The 19,724-nt window shown below is 41.3% G+C and overlaps 1 protein-coding gene across 30 annotated transcripts in view; it reads right to left on the reverse strand.

Annotated features, from left to right (window-relative positions):
• Nucleotides 1–1,445: 1,445 nt before the first annotated feature.
• The window catches only part of MAGI1 (membrane associated guanylate kinase, WW and PDZ domain containing 1), a 337,478-nt gene continuing 319,199 nt past the window's right edge, over nt 1,446–19,724 (reverse strand). For 9 of the 30 annotated variants that reach the window (XM_077184421.1, XM_077184420.1, XM_077184414.1 and 6 more), the window contains 7 exons: nt 18,510–18,803; nt 15,171–15,374; nt 10,590–10,680; nt 10,411–10,474; nt 9,273–9,419; nt 7,974–8,112; nt 1,446–4,328 (listed from right to left, as the gene is read on the reverse strand). In XM_077184421.1, the coding sequence (XP_077040536.1) occupies nt 3,628–4,328; nt 7,974–8,112; nt 9,273–9,419; nt 10,411–10,474; nt 10,590–10,680; nt 15,171–15,374; nt 18,510–18,803 (1,640 nt within the window). In that variant the 3' untranslated portion in view covers nt 1,446–3,627. Of the gene's footprint in view, nt 4,329–5,909; nt 5,999–6,103; nt 8,113–9,272; nt 9,420–10,410; nt 10,475–10,589; nt 10,681–15,170; nt 15,375–18,509; nt 18,804–19,724 lie in introns of those variants that run through there. The other 21 variants (XM_077184415.1, XM_077184430.1, XM_077184428.1 and 18 more) reach the window with 11 other exon arrangements.

The following is a 19,724-nucleotide window of genomic DNA, read 5'->3' on the forward strand; positions in this document are numbered from 1 at the left end:
CAGGACTGAGCATACTGATGGCTCAGGAACTTGATCATGTTTGACTGATAAAAAAAGGTGTGAAACTCAACCCCAAAACAAATCCAAACCCTAACAGAATTAATTTGCAGAGCTTTTTCACATACCACTTCAGAAACTTCCCAGTTCTTCATAAGAAACAGACTCTAATTCATCTTCTTGGCAGCTTCACAGTTGTAGGATGTTGTTTGACAAAACAGGAGCCAAGTTACAATCTAAAAAGAGGTTCTTTTCATTTTTAGAAGTTTTGAAAAATATTTTATGGTCAAAAGTAAGGCTGGAATTAATTAAAGTGACTAAGGCTGCACCACAGAGTATGGAGCTGCAGTGCTCATGCTGCACAGCAGGGCTCCAGCTCTCAGGGGGTTTGGAAGCACTAGAAAGGATGCCACCACTGAAATGGCATTTTGAATTTGTTTTATGCAACTTGCAGTATTTTTTAAATTAAACATTCCTGTAATTTTGGCATTATCTATGTAATATCTTTAGCTGAGACTCAACACTTCCAAAGCTTGAGACTCACCTATGTAAGATCATTTAAATTATAACATGAACAAGGAGAAGAAAAACAGTAGCAACAGCAGAAGGTGCAAATGCATAACCAATGTATACCACTACAAAATGGTTTTGGAGTAAAAACACTGATCATTATAAGAGAGTAAAATTTAAAATATCCAAACACTTTCTCAGTGACCCTTCCATACCCCTAAGGACTCAGGTTGCACCAGACAAATCCCTGTGACTGGAAATACAAATCCTTCACCATCAACTCTCTCTGGCTGCCAGGACTCCCAGCAGGTTGCTTGAAGTTTCAGGTAAACAGATGAGTGGCGCCTGTTAAAGTATGCAAGACTTAAAAGTTGTTTTAAAAATCTATGTAATAGAAACATTTTTCAATCTTAAAGGTCTTTCTGCATTTTAAGAACTAAGAGGTGGGAGACCTACAGCCTTGGTGATGGATATATATATATATATTTGTGTGTATATGTATATATACTTACATCATACACATACATATATATATGTGTTATATCTATATATATATGTGATGTGTATATATATATATATATGTATATATATGGCACCAACAACCTCCACTGAGCAGTTGCTGCCTTGATTTTCTCTGGTCACATGTGCTTTTATGTTATGAAGAATCAATGACACAAACCTCAGACACAATTACAGACCCTGCTTCACCTAAACCTTCAGTTTCTGACTACTTTAGGGGAAGAAATTTTATCCTGGAAGATTGGGAAACTTTACTTTAAGGCTTGTCAAATGATAATATATATTTAATGGATGATTAATACATATTTAATAGATGGCCCTTGGTGACCATAACCTATGGGTTTATTAATTTAAGCAGGGATGAGTAAGTAACATTAAGGTGTGGTTCTTCCTTTATCTTATCACTACACTCGCATGCATGCTTTGTATGGAAAACTTTATTTGATAATAAAAATAGCATTCACAGACTTTCTCCTTCTTTGTTGCTACATCATATACATAGTGTCTGTTCCAAGGAAAGAAGCTCTTACTGGGTAAGTCCACGTCTACTCAATCCTAGTGTTATGTATAAACCCAATTAAGTCAAATAAAGCTATGAACAATGTAGTATTTATATATGCATAGTGTTTTATAAAAAAGATTGGCCCACATACTGCTTTTCATCAACACAGAAAAGAGCATTTTGCCTATAGCATGTTGCAAGAAATGATGATTGGAGAATATAGACTGCATACAAGTGCTTAATAATACATAAGCAGGCCCACCATGAAGAAAGAAATGATATTTTCAAACCAACAAAAGCTTTAGAATTACTGATACAGTCTCCCATTTTAAAACAGCTTTACATACCTGATTCAGTTTACATTAAAATATATCCCCTGAATCAAATTTTTTCCATTTTTAGAAATATAAACACTTAATCACATTCCTCACACCTAAATTTTGTCATAAATCCTCTTTTATACAAGAAAAAGGCAACAGTTTTGTGGTTTTTTTCCAACAGGCTCTATTAATTACAATTTCAACTGTACACACAATGATTGGCCATCTTCTTTCTTGGTTTTGTTTTTACAGTACCATGGCAACAACAGTGATAGACTTGCAATGGTTTTGTGTTCATATGGAGGATGTGAGTCAGTATACATGTACACACCAATGCACTGGAAAAAGCAGCAGTTTACTTTAGTGGTCCAACAGTAACGGCAAACATTTTGGCTCAGCTAGGCAGTAATCCATTAAATCTTAGACCAATGCTACAGCAGACTTACCACACAGCTTGCAAGTTTAAAAATACAACTTAATACCTTGCAGGTTTCTCTTTTGCTGCTGTTCTTAGACTCAAATTTACAGCATATAATCAGGTATGGATAGGCTTCCACAATCAGGTTGTCCCACTGATTGCCTCTTTTAGCCTGTGATTTTCTTTTGATACTTTTTTATTTTATTTTATTTTTTTGGTTTTTTTTTGTTTTCCCTCCCCAGCAAGTGCACTCCTTTTGTCTCAGTAAGGATGAACCAGTAAAACAATGAAAAACCGACCCTTTCAATACAGAGCAAGAAGAATTGAGAGCTTTTGGAATTTGGCAAAATAAAAGCCCACTGGTTTGGCCTGAGCAGAAGGAATACACCTACTCCGAGCAGGGGGACTGCGCTCCCACCGCATTGCGCCTCGTCCCAGAATCCCAATCCCTCCCCTTGCTTCCAAGCAGATACACAATACCATGCATGCTGGGGGTGCTGTCCATATACAGCTGGGAGATGAGCAGGGCTGCTGCCTTAATGACAGATCATCGTTACATGTTGCTGAGGCTAATGAGAGCTCAACAGTCCACGTTAGCGTGTGACACAGGCATGGTGCTGACCAGTCCTTCTGCCTCTGCGCATCCTGTCCAGGGGGCCTGAAAGTATAAACTGTTCATGGAACAAACTACAAATTACTTATTGTAAATCGTCTTGTGCTGTGTGGGTTTGCTTTTTTTTTTTTTTTTTTTTAATTATTTATTATTATTATAAATATCCTTCATTGAAACAGTAGTCTCTTCAAACAGTTCTTGCAATTTTAGGAACATTTGTCTCTTTCCTTTTTAATTCCTTCAGCAGGAGCGCTCCATTCCTACTGAGATGAACAATTCTCTTCCTTCCCCACCCCCAACCCTTAAAAAATTTTCTACATACAGTGTAGCAGTGAGTCACTAGAGAACAGTCTGGATCAAATTATTCAAACTTGGTCATAAAATCCTTTGCCTATATTATATTACTGGCTACCCCCACTTACTATATTGGGGAGGAGGGGAAAGTAGCCCAATAAAGGGATTATTTTTAAGAAATCTACAAAGAATGTAGAAACAAAATTTTATAATCCTTTAGGACCAACATTTGGCAAGTAATTAAAAAAAAAGAATACACTGAAAAATACTTTCTTTAATATTATACATCAGGCACAACGCTTTTTTTTTGTTTTGTTTTAAGATTTCATCTGCATAAACGGTTTGTAGGATCAGCAGGTGGTGGACGTCTCGTCGCCTGCAAAAGCCAGGTTGGTTCCACTCTCTCCTCTGCTCCCTTGGTGTGGGGAAGGCGACGGGGACCCCGGGGAGCCCCTCAGATGCTGAGGTCGGTGCTGCACTCCTTGTAGGGCCGCCTGCGCTGCTCGGGCGGGTGCCTGCGGCTGGGCTCGTGCTTCCAGCCAGGCTCTTCCCTCTCCCGGTGGCCAACTCGTTCTTCCCTGAGCCGTCTCTCGGGTGACCTCTCCCTCCGCCGGTCGGACGACTTGGCCCTTCGGTCGAGGGAGCTCTCTCTTCTCCGCTCAGGGGACCTCCTGGGCTCCGTGAGTCTCTCCAGCGACCGCCGCCGCCGGCCGGGCGACCGCTCTCTGCGCCTCTCAGGAGAGAGGTCTCTCCTCCTCTCAAGTCGCTCCCGCCTCTCCAAAGTGTTGTCAGCGCTCCTTGTCCCTTCCCTGCGCTTTTCAGGAGACCTCCTCTTCTGCCCGTTCACCACCGCCCTCTCTGGCTGCCTTTCGTGCCTCCTCTCCGGCGACCTCTCTGTCTTCCTGCCTGGCACGTGGTCGTTGGTTTTAGAAGTCCCATTCCAAGTGTGGTGTTCATTGGGATGTCTGCTAAACTCTCTGCTGCCTTTTAGGTCTCTAACGTAAGTCCGCTTGTCCCCATGTTGTGATGATTTGTGAAGGTCTGGTGGATAACTGGACTCCGATGATGGGTGCTGCCGTCGGTCGGATGGCGCGGGTTTCATTTCCGATACATTTTGTGAACCTGTGGCGGGACTTTTCCTGTCACTGCTGGGGTCTGAAAGAAAATAACAGCAAAGGGTTTGGTATTGATGCCTTCCGTGGTGCTGTGACACCACTTAGCACTCTTCAGACTTCATTAGTGACAAAAACAAACAACTGTTAAAGCAGTCAGCGAAGGCTAACCGAGGCTTTTGTTAATTTAACTGTGAACAACGAGAGTTACAGGTTAGTACTGGTGCTGCTCTGATCGTTAGCCATGTTTTGGTCCAAGCTGATCTCATCTTTATGCTCTTCTGGCCATGGGACACTTTACATTTCTCCCCAAGCCCAATTCATAATGTTTCAGTTATACTATATTCTTTCCAGTGGAAAAAAAACATTGTAGTTCAGGTTGTTAGCTGCTTTTTTTTAATAGCTTCCAATAAAAAGGGCCTTTAGGAAACAATTTTTGTCTTTTAAGACATTATAAAGAACTGCCTTCCAGGTGTGGGAGGCCTCGGTTCAAATAGCAGAAAATGTACAGAAAATAGAATTGATTATTAAGTTTTCACCTTGCAAAATAACATTTTGAAGGTGTGAGAATTAGACTGTAATCACGCCATTTCCATTTCATTTAAGGCATAGCTTAATCTCACTTAGTTTACCATGTTATGTAAAGTCCTAGGGTAGATTTTGGTTTTGCCACAATGATTCAAACAACGATGACAGTAGTTATGATTTTTTCATATCAAAGCAATGGAAAGATACTGTAATATGTAGGATGGCTTTGATTCAAATCTAATCTCCAGTTCATTATTTTTCATGTACTATTTGAGGTAAAATACAGAGCTGAGCTGCCTCTGCAAGACAAACTGCAAAGCAGAAGTAGAAAAAGAACATCCAAACTAAACCCTAGCCCTTGCTGCAGCTAAGCTACAATTACTCCCGACATTCATAAGGGATGTTTATGAATGATTCATTACAAACATGAAAAACATTAAAGTAGCTGTGCTGCCTTAATGCAAGTGCTGCTTTTATTTGCTTCTTGTTTTCTTTCTTAAAGTAACTCCTTTGTGGCAGCTTGGCTGGCATTAGCCACTTCCTTAAACTTGCACCCCAACACCCACCTTGAGGTGGAACGCCCTGATGGCAATGACTGAAAACCCTCACAAACACTTGTGAGGACAGATTATTTTTTTTTCCCCTTTTTCTCCTTTTTGCCTTCCCTCCCACCAAGCCAAACACTCTACATTCTTCCTGCCATCATGCCAACCGTCTCCCATTTGATGGCACTTCCAGTCCTGAGCTTGGGAGGGTCAGTGTGTGCATGGGCTGTGATTTTTGTGAATTCCAAGTGAAACCCATGTTGCAACTCACACGTGGGCAGTTTTGCTCTATGAGCACTTTGAGGCCACAGCTGGGGATGGGACCACGCTGCTTTCCTGTGGCTGTAAGCACGTGGCTTGTGGCAACCTGCCTCTCACACAAGGTACAAGCGAGGTTCAATCATGTCCTGTGGTGTGTGTACTTACAATTTGGGGGACGCAGGGTGTTCGGGATGAATTGCTGTACATATAGAATATAGCGAAGCAGAAAAGCAATGTGAGGGAATTAGGCCACAGCACAAAAACACCTAATATTGATTTTAGCTACAAACCGTAGTTTGATTATGGCCCATAAGGTAGAAGCAAGACTCCCCGAGCTTGTCATTTCTCATACATGCAGCGATATTAGGAGGTATCATCGCTGAGGAAGGAAGAGCCCAGCACCAAGAAAAGTAAGAGAAAGAGAAAGAGAAAAGTAGAAAATTTAGATTCCCTATAATAAAGATGAAAGAAAGAAAAATCTTCATATTTTATCTTAGAATAAAGAAAGTTTATTTTTCCAGTCAGATTGTCTAGGCTTCACCCAAATATAAGGCTGCAAAGACAGCAGTTGTTATTATTGTGACATAAAGAGACATCTAAGAGGTGATTCAATAACCCAGACAACGAGAGCATCCATTCTAAAAGACAGCTGGAACAGCGACACAGAATGTCATAGAAAAAACAGTAACAATCAAACAACAACGAAAAATAAAGTCCACCAGAGACCACAACATTAAAAATAAGTACAAAACTCATTACAAAAATATACAGCCTCATAGAGAAGCACGTTCCAATCAAGTCAGAAAAATATTGGAACTTAACATTATTAGAGGAACCATTTGCGACTGCAGCGAACAGAACGAAGAGAGAAAGGAGTCCCAAATGTTACAAGGATATTCTTTACAGTAGTGCAACCCCTGTATATTAAATCCTTGCTTGGAGAACGAACGTTTAGTGGTTAGCATTAGCCAAAAGAAAATTGGTGATGGATTTCCATCCTCAGTGCAACAGACATATGCTTTGAGAAGTGAAGCACTTAATTTACAGGGTATTTATGCAGTCTAGCATATGATACAGTACTGTACATCCAAAGGAATATAGGAAAAGACAAAAGTAGAAAGAACATTACAGAATTTCAGTGCCATCATTGAACCTTCTGGTGTGCTATTTATATTACAGAAGTGTAAACCCACAACTTCCCTTCCATATCGTTAAACACTTCAATTGTTTGTTGGTTATACTCTGAATTGGTCATTTTAAGTTAAATAATGAGCAGACTGAGCAGAAACTCTCAAACATAGTACAGTAAATGAAAATAAAATCTAGTTCATAAATTGTGCAGAAGGGTTTTTTTTCTGGTGTTAGGGCATGGAGAGAATGATAAACACAGAACTCACTGACACAGAAATAACCCAAATACAGGGAGGAAAGTATAAAGGACATCCCTTCAATCATCAGTTTCTATAGAAACCTCAAAGACCTTTGGTTGGGAGTAGCCCTCCATCGAGGGCACAATATTTGACAATTATCTCAAATAAATAAGACATAATTATAATATTAAATAGTGTGCTAAGTTAAGCCACCCAGCAATCCAACCTCCAGGGGAAGAAAAGGAAATCTAATGCAATTCTTAGTAAGAAACCAGGACTGACTGTTTCCCCCAAGACAGACATGAGAGCACCTTTTCATAACCTCCTCACCTTTTCAGACCTTACAAATGAACTAGTTGAAACCAGCAGACTGTTTAAGGGGGGAGAAAAGGGCTCAGGAGGCCAAATCAATATATTTTTGCAGTAAAGCTTTTTTTTTCCCTTCTTTTTCTCAAATAACTTTATAAATATTTACATAAATATTAAGGAAAGGCAAAAATCTCATAAGCCATCTCAGCATTCATGTCTATGGATACAGACAGGAACTAAGAGAAAAATCTAACCAAAAAAAATAAATCACTGCTTCAGAATAGCAACTCGGGATCCCAGTTTTTGCATTGATTAGAAGAGGAGACCTATGTGAAACAACAATTCAGCCGCTGAGAAACAGTTTGGCACAGTTCAATAACATTCCTTTTTTGGCTGGACAAGACAATAAGGTTTGTTTTGTTTTGCTTTCCTCTCTGATCACCAAAAAATACTGCTATGATGATCTTGCCTTACACTGCGCCCCAAGTCCATGGAAGCAAGCAAAGGATGAAATGTGTAGAAAATTCAGCACAAGCGAGGCAATTATATGTTGCAAAGGTTGGTAAGACACTGGTGAGAAAGGAAAATAAAAAAGAATTCCCGCTTCAGATCTTGAGACAAATATTCATGGAGTGATGCCAGGGAAGAAAGGAATGTTTTCATAGTTTGACCCACCATATTCTGGGACAGAGCCATCTCCACGTTTCAGAAACAGGCGGACCTTGCGGCCACCATTTTTAATCAGTTCGATGGCCCGAGCGTGCTTCATGTTCTTGGTAGTTTCTCCATTGATCTCTAAGATTTCATCACCAATCTGCCAATGTAATAAAGAGATTATGATTAGAAACAAGTCCCCACAAGGGTCCCTACCAGCACACCACAAGACAGTGGCCATAGCAAAGCTGGAACAATTATGCATCAGGTGAAGCTAAACATGCCCAACTCCTTCCAGTGAGTGCCCACTGTGTAGGAGTCTGGGAGACATGAAGATGATGAGAAAGCTTGAGGTATCAAAATATTTCACTGCTGTTCTGAAAATCACTTTGCAATTACTGTATTGCTCAATAGTAAGTGCAGTGTTAGAACTGGTGCTATTTTATTTAATTTTGATAATTTGTAAAGTCTTCAGTCAAAGCGGTTGCTTGTTTCACAGTCTGCTCCAACTGGGATGTTCACAGAGCTTTTTCAGGTCTGTTTCTAACTTGGATATAGTTTGATATAGATATATAACTTGGATATAGATACCTACTATGAATCAGCAAATCTGATTCTGCAAATGCAATAATTTATCAGGAGAAGAAAACAGGGCATGGAAGAGCATGTCAAAGCATTGAATTCCACAGGGCAGCACTGATTTTGCATCATATTTTCATCAGCAAAATTTTGAACCCATAGATTTACCCCTAGCACAAGAATTTTGAAAATACCCTTCACATGCCATATCTGGAGACAATGACATATGTGGGAAAGTTATAATGCATTCTTTAACAAAGGTCCAAGGACTACATAAAACCTGTCAAATTATTTCTCCAGTAGGCATTTTATAACATATGCCCTTGTTATATAATGTTTGTCATTTAGCTGATATGTGAGGTTAACAATTAATGTTAATCAGAACCTACATTGTAATTTTTTATCCCCTGGGCCATAGACATGTTCTGTCCCCTCTCTGCCCACTAGCAGGCAAAGACTGTGGCTGTTCCATTTTCACTGCTACAAGTGCCCTTAGGCATTAAACAACAGATCGTGTACTACAGTTTGGAAAGCAGTGTTGGAAGAAGGGGGTGAAATCTTCCACTGAACACACACTGCTCTAGACAGTGCACCAAGAGTGACAGATGCCATCAGCAGCAGTAAATAGAAACCACTTTCAGATCACATTTAATTTCCCTCTTAGCTGAAAGAGCAGAAGGGAGAGGCAGAGAGGTCAGCTTATTCCAGAGCAAGGTGGTTTTAAGGCCAGTTTGTGCATACCCTCATTTTCCCACATCTCTCAGCAGGCCCGTCCTCAGCGAGCCGCAGCACGTACAGGTCCATGTTGTACTCCCGGCCACCTCGCAGGCTGAAGCCAAACCCTTTGGCTCCTCTTTCCAGCTCAACAGTGTAAAAGTCTTGGTCCTGCTGGAGAGAAGACAGCAAACGCCCAATTGAACAGAAAGTCAAATACTGCTCCGCGCTCATGTTGGAATTGTTCAAGCAATGCTTTGTTGGTAATCATTAAAAAATGGAAAATCAGTTGAATTTTCACATGCAGACCAGGATTTGCTGCTTCCTCAGACCTCACTCTGCAATTTGGACTTCTGGTGGTTGGTGAAGGGCTGTTGGAATAAGTGGTTTGGCTATGTCCTGTGGTGCATTTTTGGGCACCCCTGTTACATAGCACCACCAGGGCAGGAGGGGACATTTTAGGAAGGTGATTAAAGATTCTACCAACCTTTAAAGGCAAGGACAACCTTCCTTCCAGTGCCAGCTTTAGTGCAGTGTCTAATGGCACCTGGGGTGAGCCTGTGCCATGGTGCTGGCTTTTTGTATAGTTACCACATCATTTATTCCTTTGCAAGAAGCTCAGAAGCCTTTGCATTGTTTTCCTCAAATGCTATTATGGGGATGTTTTGAAGTCCCTAATGGAAGATGTTACTTCTGGGATGGCCAGTGACAAGGAAAGTTAACACTGAGATAGATAATCTTTCTAATAAGATGCCATCTGTGTGAGCTGGAGCACTCCAGCTATCGCCCCTTACTAAGTTTTCCTCTTTTTTATTCTCTGAATTTATCATTTGCACACAACAATAGTTTCTGGAGAGGCCCCTCACAACAGACAATTCAATAAACAAACACAAAAATTATTACTGCCCTAAAAATGTCAGCTCTTTTTTTCTTTATTTTTACTCCCTCAAAAGTCTTGATGAGAACGTGTTGGAAATGTTTCTCAGCTGAAACAACAGCAACACATATTAAGAAACTAATCAGCAAATTCCTCTTTCTTTTCAGCAGACTAAGGGAGAGCAGCTTCTCAGTAGGAATTTTCAAGGGAACTATTTAAACACAGCCCTCAAGCAGATTGGAAACAACAGCCAGTGGTAAGCAAAACAATTAGAGAGATACTCCTTACCTGTGCTGCTTGTGGTGGTTTGAAATCAAACTGGGATTCCTGCTTTGGTTTGGTGTTGTTCCTGCTGCAATGAATGAGAGGGAGAGAGGAAAAATACAGCTCATGGGACGTGAAAGTGATGAAGAAGTAACTGAAGAGAGAGCATGTCGAGATGCCCTCCTCAAGGAAAACAATCTGACCTGGTCTCCTGTGGTATTTGCTGAGGAGTATGTGTGGTTGTGATTGTAGCAATTTTTTCTGCATTGGTCAATAAAGTAGCATTGGAGGATTCTGCAAAATAGATTTTGTTTATATTATGAGGGAAGACCATGGGCTATTCACTGAAAGAAAAAAAGAGTTTTGCAAAAGCATTTCACGGAAAAGCAACATTACATTGTTTTTATAGAACTGGAGATGGGATCAAATTTCTCAATTCCCCAAATTAATATAATAAGGATGTATATAAAACTGTACACTCAACTGGAAAATGAAAAAAAAATTACATTAGGACATCTGGATTGGAACCCCCCCAGACCATTAGACACATTCATGAAGACTCACTTGTAGATGAAGGATTGAACAAAGTTTTGTCTATTGTCTAAAGACATGAATTCCAACCAATTAAGTCTCTAAATATTGTAGGTTGGGTGGATTAATTTTATAGTATCTATAACTATTCCAGGGATTATAAATTTATCAGTCCTTCTTCCATCAGAAACTGCAATCTCCAGTAGAATTGAGATGTGGCTCTTATCCAATACCTCACAAGATGATACTGAATGTGGCTAAAACCCAAATTTACTGAAATCCTACTCTGAAATACAACCCACTACTGCCTCAGCAATGAAAGCAGGAACATGGAGCCACCAGTACCAAATGCATCAATAACTCTGGGTAACACTTACAAAAGGGTGCACTGAGAGAATACAGGGAGCAGGAGCAACTTCTAAGCTTAATTTCTGCCATGGTAAAGGGCTCTCAGCCCAGCATCAGCCTGTGCAAATTGCAGATTTCTTTAGGCATTGAAGGAGAGGCTCCAAGGAGAGGTCCTGTCTCCTGCTTCCCAAAACTGAGATGACTAAAAGTGACTATGTAGGTGTCCCTCACAGTATGGCAGGGCAGAATATTTCCCTTGTCATTCTGCAGCTGCATCAGACTTCAGCAGGACCAGAGTTAACCCCAAACTCACTTAAAATTCTGCCTAAACTTAAGGTCATGTCAATCCCATTAGCTGAATATAGCAACACAGACCCAGAATTCTTCTGTATTGAACTCAACAGATTTTCCAGAACTATATATTGTACCAATTCTGAACTGATGTTAGTACTGAAGATGCTTTCAAATGCTGAATTGCTCCAGAAGCCAGCAGTTTCTGAAAACACCCCGCCTCTCCTGTGGGAGTTTGACTTCAGAAGAAGTCTCAGTGGTACTCCATGTACCTTGATGGTGCTTAACCACACAAAATGCTCAACAGTTATGTTGGTTGCACTTGGAGAATGATGGGCAGGGTCAGCAGAAACAGCCACTCATCAGACATGGCATTCCCAGCTAAAGCCACTGCAGTGGCAGGCAGCTGCTCCTTTGCAGAACAGCTCTGTACACAGGAGAACCCCTCTTTGTGTCTACACCCAGTGTACCCAGGACAGAGCCACACATTGCAAGTACCTACAAAATAATGAGCATGAACCACCTTTCAAGACAAAAATCTAAACTGAATACACAGCCACTAAGACAGCAGTGACAAAAACTGGATAAAAACATCTGGGTCTCCAACATAAAATTACAAGGTCTTCTACCCTGCCCTTGTTTGCCTCTCAAGCTACAGGCATACACTAATTCATCTCACAGGCTATGGAGAAATCTGCCATTATTAAACAGAGTCCAGCTATAATACAAAATTGCAGCAATGGGAGGGTTTTTGTCTGAATTAAGATGTTGTGGATCCTGGGAGTTTAACTTCATTTCCTTCATGGATTGATATTAATTCTGGAGAAGTCTAGATAAGGGGAAGCTTCTTCCTCTCTGTAGCTATTTGCATGTCAAGGGAAATTCAGGAAAAGGGACAAAGAAAAAGAAGTACCACTTAAACAGATGGGTGCAACAAGAACACAGCTCCTTTGCCTGCAGTGCTGTGCCCAAGTTAACATGCTGAAACCCTCAGCATATGGAGCTGAAACATCTTCCAGACCAGAGCTGGCTTGTGTCCAGCAGCTCAGAGAGCAAGAGAGGCTCCTGGGTCTGCCTGCACCTCTCAGTGTAGGCATGACCAAACCACACCCTTGTGATGATGTGCCACTCACAGTTGGCTTGTGTCAGAAGATGTCCCTACATGTAGCTACACTGTTGGGGTTTAAGAAATAATTCTGTTTATTTTGTAAAGATGACTTGATGTTAAAATCTGTCTCCTGCATAAGAAAGCCTCAAAACATGGTTAAGTGTTCTGTATTCATCCAGAACAAAAGCCTCTGAAATCTTCCACAAATATTTGGAGATCAGATGATGATGGGCTTCAAAGAGAATGCAAGATTCCTACCCTTTAGTAGGTCACACTAATAATACCAAGCAGAGCAACAACACATCTCTGGTACAGATGTATCTTCACACCACTGTACTGCATCTATCTTTAGCCCACCCTCTCCCATGAGTCAGGAGTTGTGCATAATTTTGCCAGTGTTTTAGACACTGCTTCAGGACACATGCCAGCCACCATGCAAAACTGGAACAGAATATAGCAAAAATTATCTTTAGTACAATTATAATTGCGTGTTCTAAACCCTACACATTTCATTGATTCCTTGCCCTGCTCTGTCCTAAAACTCTCTGTCACCAATTACATGCCTAACCTAAGCTTGTCCTGTTCCAGCATTCTGTATCCTTGAATCTGCTGGAAGTGTGGTAAAGCATCATAATTTCATTGCAAATACAATCCTGCAGTCATCTGCGCCAATTAACTTGTGCAAGACTTATTACAAAGCAAAAACCCTTGGTGTGTTTAATAATGTTAGAAGAGATTAGCAGTGTGAGTTTATTGTGAGTCTTGTGATGCACCTCAGTTTCATGTTTATCTGACAACTGGCTTCTGATTTGTGCTCCCCCCTCCTTGCAGCACACAGGCCATTTATATTTGCCAAAAAAGCACTCAAAAGAAACAAAAGAAAACAACAAATCAAGAAAAGCATACAAAGACATCAAAAAGGAAACAACACTGAGACAGATTTCTTGTATCTCATGGGGTTTTAGTGCAAAACCCTCAGAGATTTTGAGAGTGTTGGGTCTTACTGTCTTTTGGAAAATAAATGCAGGTAATACTATGCAAAGTTGGCAATCTGACTTGGAATTTCAAAGTGACAGTAAATAAAAAGACTTAAAGCCTGAATTGCTATGAAAGCAGAGTTGATTCCTTCCCCAAAGAACAGCTTTCCATCTCCTCCAGGAATACGTGATGTCAATCACAGGTACATGTTTCCCTAACCTAAGCAATTTACATGATATTTGGGACACATCATTGCATGAGCAAGCCTGGCTCAGCATTTATGTCAGGAGGTTATATTCTTAAAAAATTCTTAAATCATTTAGAAGTTGCTTAGTTCTCAGATGGTTTTTCTTTTTTAGAAAATAAGCACTTTATTTACTTAAAGATTCACCTCCCTTTTCATCAGAGACTAAAATACAGGTAATGAACAATTCTTCTCTCAGTTTATCTTCCAAAACAGGCATGCACAGGCCAGCTCAGATGTTAGCTGGATTCACAGCCATTTTATTATTCATGAACACCCTATTTCCTCCAAGCAGCAGAGGATTATATAGCATTTGACCTGGTACCCACTAGACAGAAGGAAAATAAAGCTTTTGTGCAAAACAGATCACCCTAAGCAGAAATAATTTATAACCAGATCATTTCTCATCCTGGTCTGTGGGGAGCAATGTGGAAAGGTTTCTGCCCAATGAGTTCTCACTTTGAACCCATCCATGGCAGAGAAGCACAATAAACAAAGAAAATACTCAGAATTTAGAACCACAGAAATTTTAGTTCTACTGCAGATACTTTAACAGGTTTCTGATCAGTTCCTATCTGGGGATTAATTTAATGGAACTGATACATAACACAGATCCTTATTTTTATTAAATACTTCAGTGACCTTAATTCACCACCAAGTGTCAACTTATTATTAGGGAATCTGCACATTCCCTCTCATCTGAAACAGTGAGATCCTGTCTAGGGTAACTCTTAAAATGCAACTTCAGAACCCTCCTCATTTAAGCAGTCATTTAAAAATGTAGTGAGCTCGCTCCCAGAGCAACTTACCCAGAATAAAAGCAAATCTGCTTTTGAAACAGCTTAAAACATGTCAAAGTGTTTATCTCTTTCTGTGATCTCCTTACTCTATAGCCTGCTTGTGTCCATACAAAGCTTCAGGAATCACACATCCTAACAAGTGATTCCCAAATATTCTAAAGCTGTATTACTAAGCTAAGAATCAAACTAAAGTGTATCAAGAGATCCATTAAATTTATGGAAGATCATTTTAAGCGGATGCATGGAACACAAAATTCTTTTTTTTAATGTTGAATTAGCACCTCCCTGTTAAAAACCAACCACCTCTACAAAAAGAAACAAAAAATAAATCTACGGGAGACTCACAACCTCCCTCAGCGCTAACTCCCAAAGTGGGAGCGGAAACCGACCCCTCCACGGCTCTGCAGCTCCACGTGACAGAAAAATCCTGGGGAACAGAACCAAGAAGAGGGCGAGGCAAGAGAGCAGGAAACAGATACGTTACCATCTCCTGGAATGATGCGCAGGGTGACGGTGTTTCCCGCTTCCTTAATGAGGTTGACGATGTCTGAGTGCGACTTGTTGGTGATGGAGCACCCATTGACGGCCAAGATCCGGTCGCCGACTTTCAGCTTCCCGCAGCGGTCGGCGGGGCTCCCTTCAATTATCCGACCTATTTTGTGAGGCATGGCCACACATGCATTTCCCGCTTTTGTATCGGTTTGGGGGTTGTTTTGTTTGGTTTTGGTTTGGTTTTGTTTTTTTTTATTGTTTACGTATGTGGGAATATGGTGAAGGGGAAAAGGAAAAAAAGGGTTGAAAAGGGAAAGAGAAGGTTAAGGGTTAATTAATTAATGCATCAAGCAAAAGTTATTATAGGATAGCTTTGCTGCCAGTGTTCAAAACATTGGCAATCAACTAGTTGAGTGCACAACACTTTACTTCTTCCACAAAAAGTGTTTTGTTAATCCCTCAAAATTCCCCCCGAGTGGATTTCTGTTAATAAATGGTGCAATTTTTATTGACTACAACTGCACTTAGCAGCTCCATCATAACCCAAATCTGATTTTGTTTTTGAAGAAAAAAATTGAAACTGTTTATAGAAGACTCAACTTTCCTCCTCCAAGATTACATCAGTGTCAGCCTCTCCAGTCCTTCTCTAAGCCAACTGCTTTTCAAGCTTCTGCCAATGTTTTGTTCTTTCTCAATTTAGAAAGATAAAATCATTCTAGGCCTAGGAGGGAGTGTGGCTCCCTATCTACCACACAGACCCACTCTACCAGCGCTGCATGGGGAAGCAACATGAAACATTTTCTTTCCATTGTGAATAAAGGTACTACCAGGGAAGGCGCAGGACCACTACAGATGGGCCAAGACTGACAAAGGTAACCTGTTTGGTGCTGGCACCCACCTCAGCCTCTACTAACCCTTCCTCTTTTATGATCTTAGATGGCACCAGGTAGGAACAAAGAAGGAATAAGGTTCTCCTCATTAAAATACCTCTAAAACCACACACAAAACCATTGAGATGTCTGACACACAGAGCGAGAGCACTTTAGGATGAATGTGTTCTGGAGACAAAATTCTCCTCCTGTTTCATGCAGTTGTTCTGTTTCTAAAACACTGGGTTGTTCATAACATGCAGAATTGGGACACAGGGGATATACAACATCACTCAGACAAATCCAATGAGCTTTTCTACAGCTCCTTTACGTGGGCAAGAGGCCTTGGGGCACACAGCACTGGTCATCTCACACTTTGCATCCACAATACATTCACCCTCAAGATGCACTTTCCCATCTCTGCTGTAGTCTTCATTTGATTAGTAGTTTTAGAGATACACACACGACAACACTAGAAAGACCATAAAGAAGAAAAGGCTAAGACAAGGATATGTGAGGTTGGAAAGATGCAATGAAAACTGGCAGAAAGTGTTAATATTAGTTATATTAGTTACAAACATTAGGGAGATTTCTTTTTTTATTTTGTCTTTAATTTTACCATGATGTTAGAAAGTTTCTCTTTCTGGTAATACAAAGCCCCATCTAGTTTGCAGTTTATCCTGTTTTGAGGATGTGAGTTTCTACTCTATCCAATCCACTAAAAACAGATGAAAGAGCCCACACCAAAGTGACCAAGGTGGGTATTAGAACCAGTTTGGCCCATCTCTAAATACTACCCATGAAAGAAAAAAACTACAAAGCAGGTCCAGAGCAAGCACCAGACAGCAGAGGGAACACATCTCATGCGGAGTGTTAGGAAAAAACTGAATATACTTGAAAAAATTAAAGGAAAAACAGTCACAGATCAACAGATCTCCTTGGGAGCCCCTGCACAGAAAACTTCCAGTTAGCAAGAATTTTGGGCTAAAGCAAACACAACTTTTAACAACCTCAGGTCAAGGTTTCTCTGCAGAGAAGAATTACAGCATAATCTTCATACAGTAAAAGTTATTTACACATGTTTGCAAATCTGTTCAGAAGATAAAAGCACACCCTCTGTTCTAGACTGTGTTCAGTTTGATCTTTTTTACATTACACCATCGTGTGCTGGCACCAAAACACCTATCTTGAAAGAGCAGTTTCCAGCAGCAAGGACAGTGTGAGAGAGCCTAGAATCTGAGAACTGACAGAACTCAATGCACTAGTTTTGTGCTACATAATTCCCCCTTGAAATCTCTGCTGCCAGACTTCCCAGAACAGAGCTAGAAACGGCCCGTTCTACATCAATACCAGCAAAGGTGCTGATGTATTACTAAGGGTGTCGCTGATGGGCAGTGGCAAGAAATGTCAGAAAATAAAGCCTGGGAGAATGAGGGAAAGGCAATTTCTTGCACCTGCGTGCCCCAGAAGCACTCAAGTTGCACAGGAAGTCTGCAATGCATTTTCTCTGCAAACCACAGCACTGCTGTGGGAGGTGCTGTGCAGATGGACAGAGCTCTGTCCTTCATTTCCCTCCACCCCTAACACAGACTAAGGGAACACCTTCCTTCACAAAGTACAAATGGATGCCGCCTCTGGCCTCCTTTTGGAGGAGATGGAAAGGGAAGAAAATAGCATCTCTGACTGTTTCCTTCCTGCAATGTCACTTCTGCTTGAGAACAGGCTGTTCTGGGCATATTTGCAAAACCAGCGTATGTACCTCTCCTCTGCAGCAACTCCTGGAAATGGGTATCTGCCCAGCAGAAAGACTGTCTTGAGACAGAAACCATGGCCACCTTTATTAAGTCAGGATATTACGTGTGACATAGCTTAAACTTAACTTCTTCCTACTCTGAAGAAATGCATTTGGGTAGAGGTCAAATGGGTAAAAGAAACATCCTGTTCTTTTAACAGTATTCCCCATTTTATGTCTCACCAGGAAGCAGTATTAATTAAAACTTTCCAGCTACCGGCATGCTCACAACATAATGATGATCAGAATAACCCTGATTGCCAAAGAGAAGTTAATCAGTTTAAGCATTACTGCTTTTAAATCAACTGGCTTGATTCCACCATCACGAGACATATTTCATTCCACCTGCTACATTTCTGCACTGGCAAACAGCATCACTGGGAGGATCCCCAGAGAGCAAACCCCAGAGAGGCTCTCCTAGAAAGAGCATCAGGAATTGCATTGGTGACATTTTAGCTCTTCAAGTTGGGATGTCATTTCACTTTTCCCAACTCAGTGCCGAACAACACCCAGGAGGCAACACCTACCGAATCTTTACCTCTGATTTTGCTATTAACTACATAAATCGGGGCATGCCCATGACTTTTAACCAAACAGATCCCCACCCGCCTCCTCGGGCCGCAAGCTTCGCCTCTCACCAGAGGTGAAGCCAAAAACCCACGGGACTCACCGAACGTCGTCCCTGCCTCGGGCCTGCTGACGGAGGAGACGATGACGAAGCCGAAGCCCTCGTTCTCGCCGCGGCGGATCTCCACGTCGTAGGGCTGCACCACGGCGCTGACCACGCCGCTGCCGCCGCCGCCGCCGCTGCCGATGCCGCTGGTGCTGCCGCTGCCCGAGCTGACCGTGTTGAGCGAGTTCTGGCTGCCCTGCGGCGTCCGCTTCTCCTCCGTCAGCGAGGCCGGCTGGTTGCTGCTGTGGTGGGAGGAGGCCGGGGATGGGACTTCATTCTCTGCCTTGGGAACTGGGGAGGGGAGAAGAAAGAGTGTTCGAGCAGGCTGCCCCAGTCTAGGAGTGATGGGGGTAGGATGGGCAGGACGGATGGAGATGAGAGATCTCTGAAGGCAGGTCTTGGAACTTGGGGTTTATTGCAAAGGGTCTGGGTGCAAGGCCCTGCTGGAGCTGCCAGCCACAGCTCGGAGCAGGCCCGAGAGAAGTAAAGAGAGTGGTAAAGAGAAAGAGAGAGAGAGGATGAGAAGATAAGAGAGTGAGGTTCCCATTACAATACAATAAATCTTCTTCTGTGTTGAATATTCTAACTCTCACTAACCAATCTAATACAAAATACAAATCTTATAGCATTTACATACGGCCTATAAGGATCATTACATTGCCATACTGTGTTACATTTTAAACTCTAAAAACTACTCTTTGGACTCTTTCTGCTAAGCTAGTAAGGTCTGCTCTGAGCCTTGCACCATTCTGCAAGCAGAGAGTATTGTTTCATCAAAAGGGGATTACTTTCAGCTAGCCACACCACTGTTTTCTCATCATTCAGTAACTAAAGTATCTCAAAGCTTGCTTTCATTTCAATTTCGCTTATAGTTTCTATATTCTCAAAATATTTTGCCAGGCAATCATATTTATAGGGCTTTCCTGTTTCATCTTCCCCAACACACCATTTAGTGCTGAGAGGAATAGAGGATTTGTCTTTACAAACAAGCTGTGGGTCTGCTGGTAGATAAAACTATGACTGGGAGATAAAAGAAACAATGGAAAGGGTTCCACTGATTGATGAATGGAAAAAGATATTTGCTTTTACAAGTAAACTTTAGGTTTGCTGATAAATGAAATTAGACATTGAAAGATGAAAGAAACAATGGGGAAGAAAAATCCTTAAATTCAGTAAGAATTAAAAATTAAAAGGGAGGGTTATACATTAGGG

This window comes from Agelaius phoeniceus, chromosome 11 (genome assembly GCF_051311805.1).
Source record: "Agelaius phoeniceus isolate bAgePho1 chromosome 11, bAgePho1.hap1, whole genome shotgun sequence".
Taxonomy (NCBI): domain Eukaryota; kingdom Metazoa; phylum Chordata; class Aves; order Passeriformes; family Icteridae; genus Agelaius; species Agelaius phoeniceus.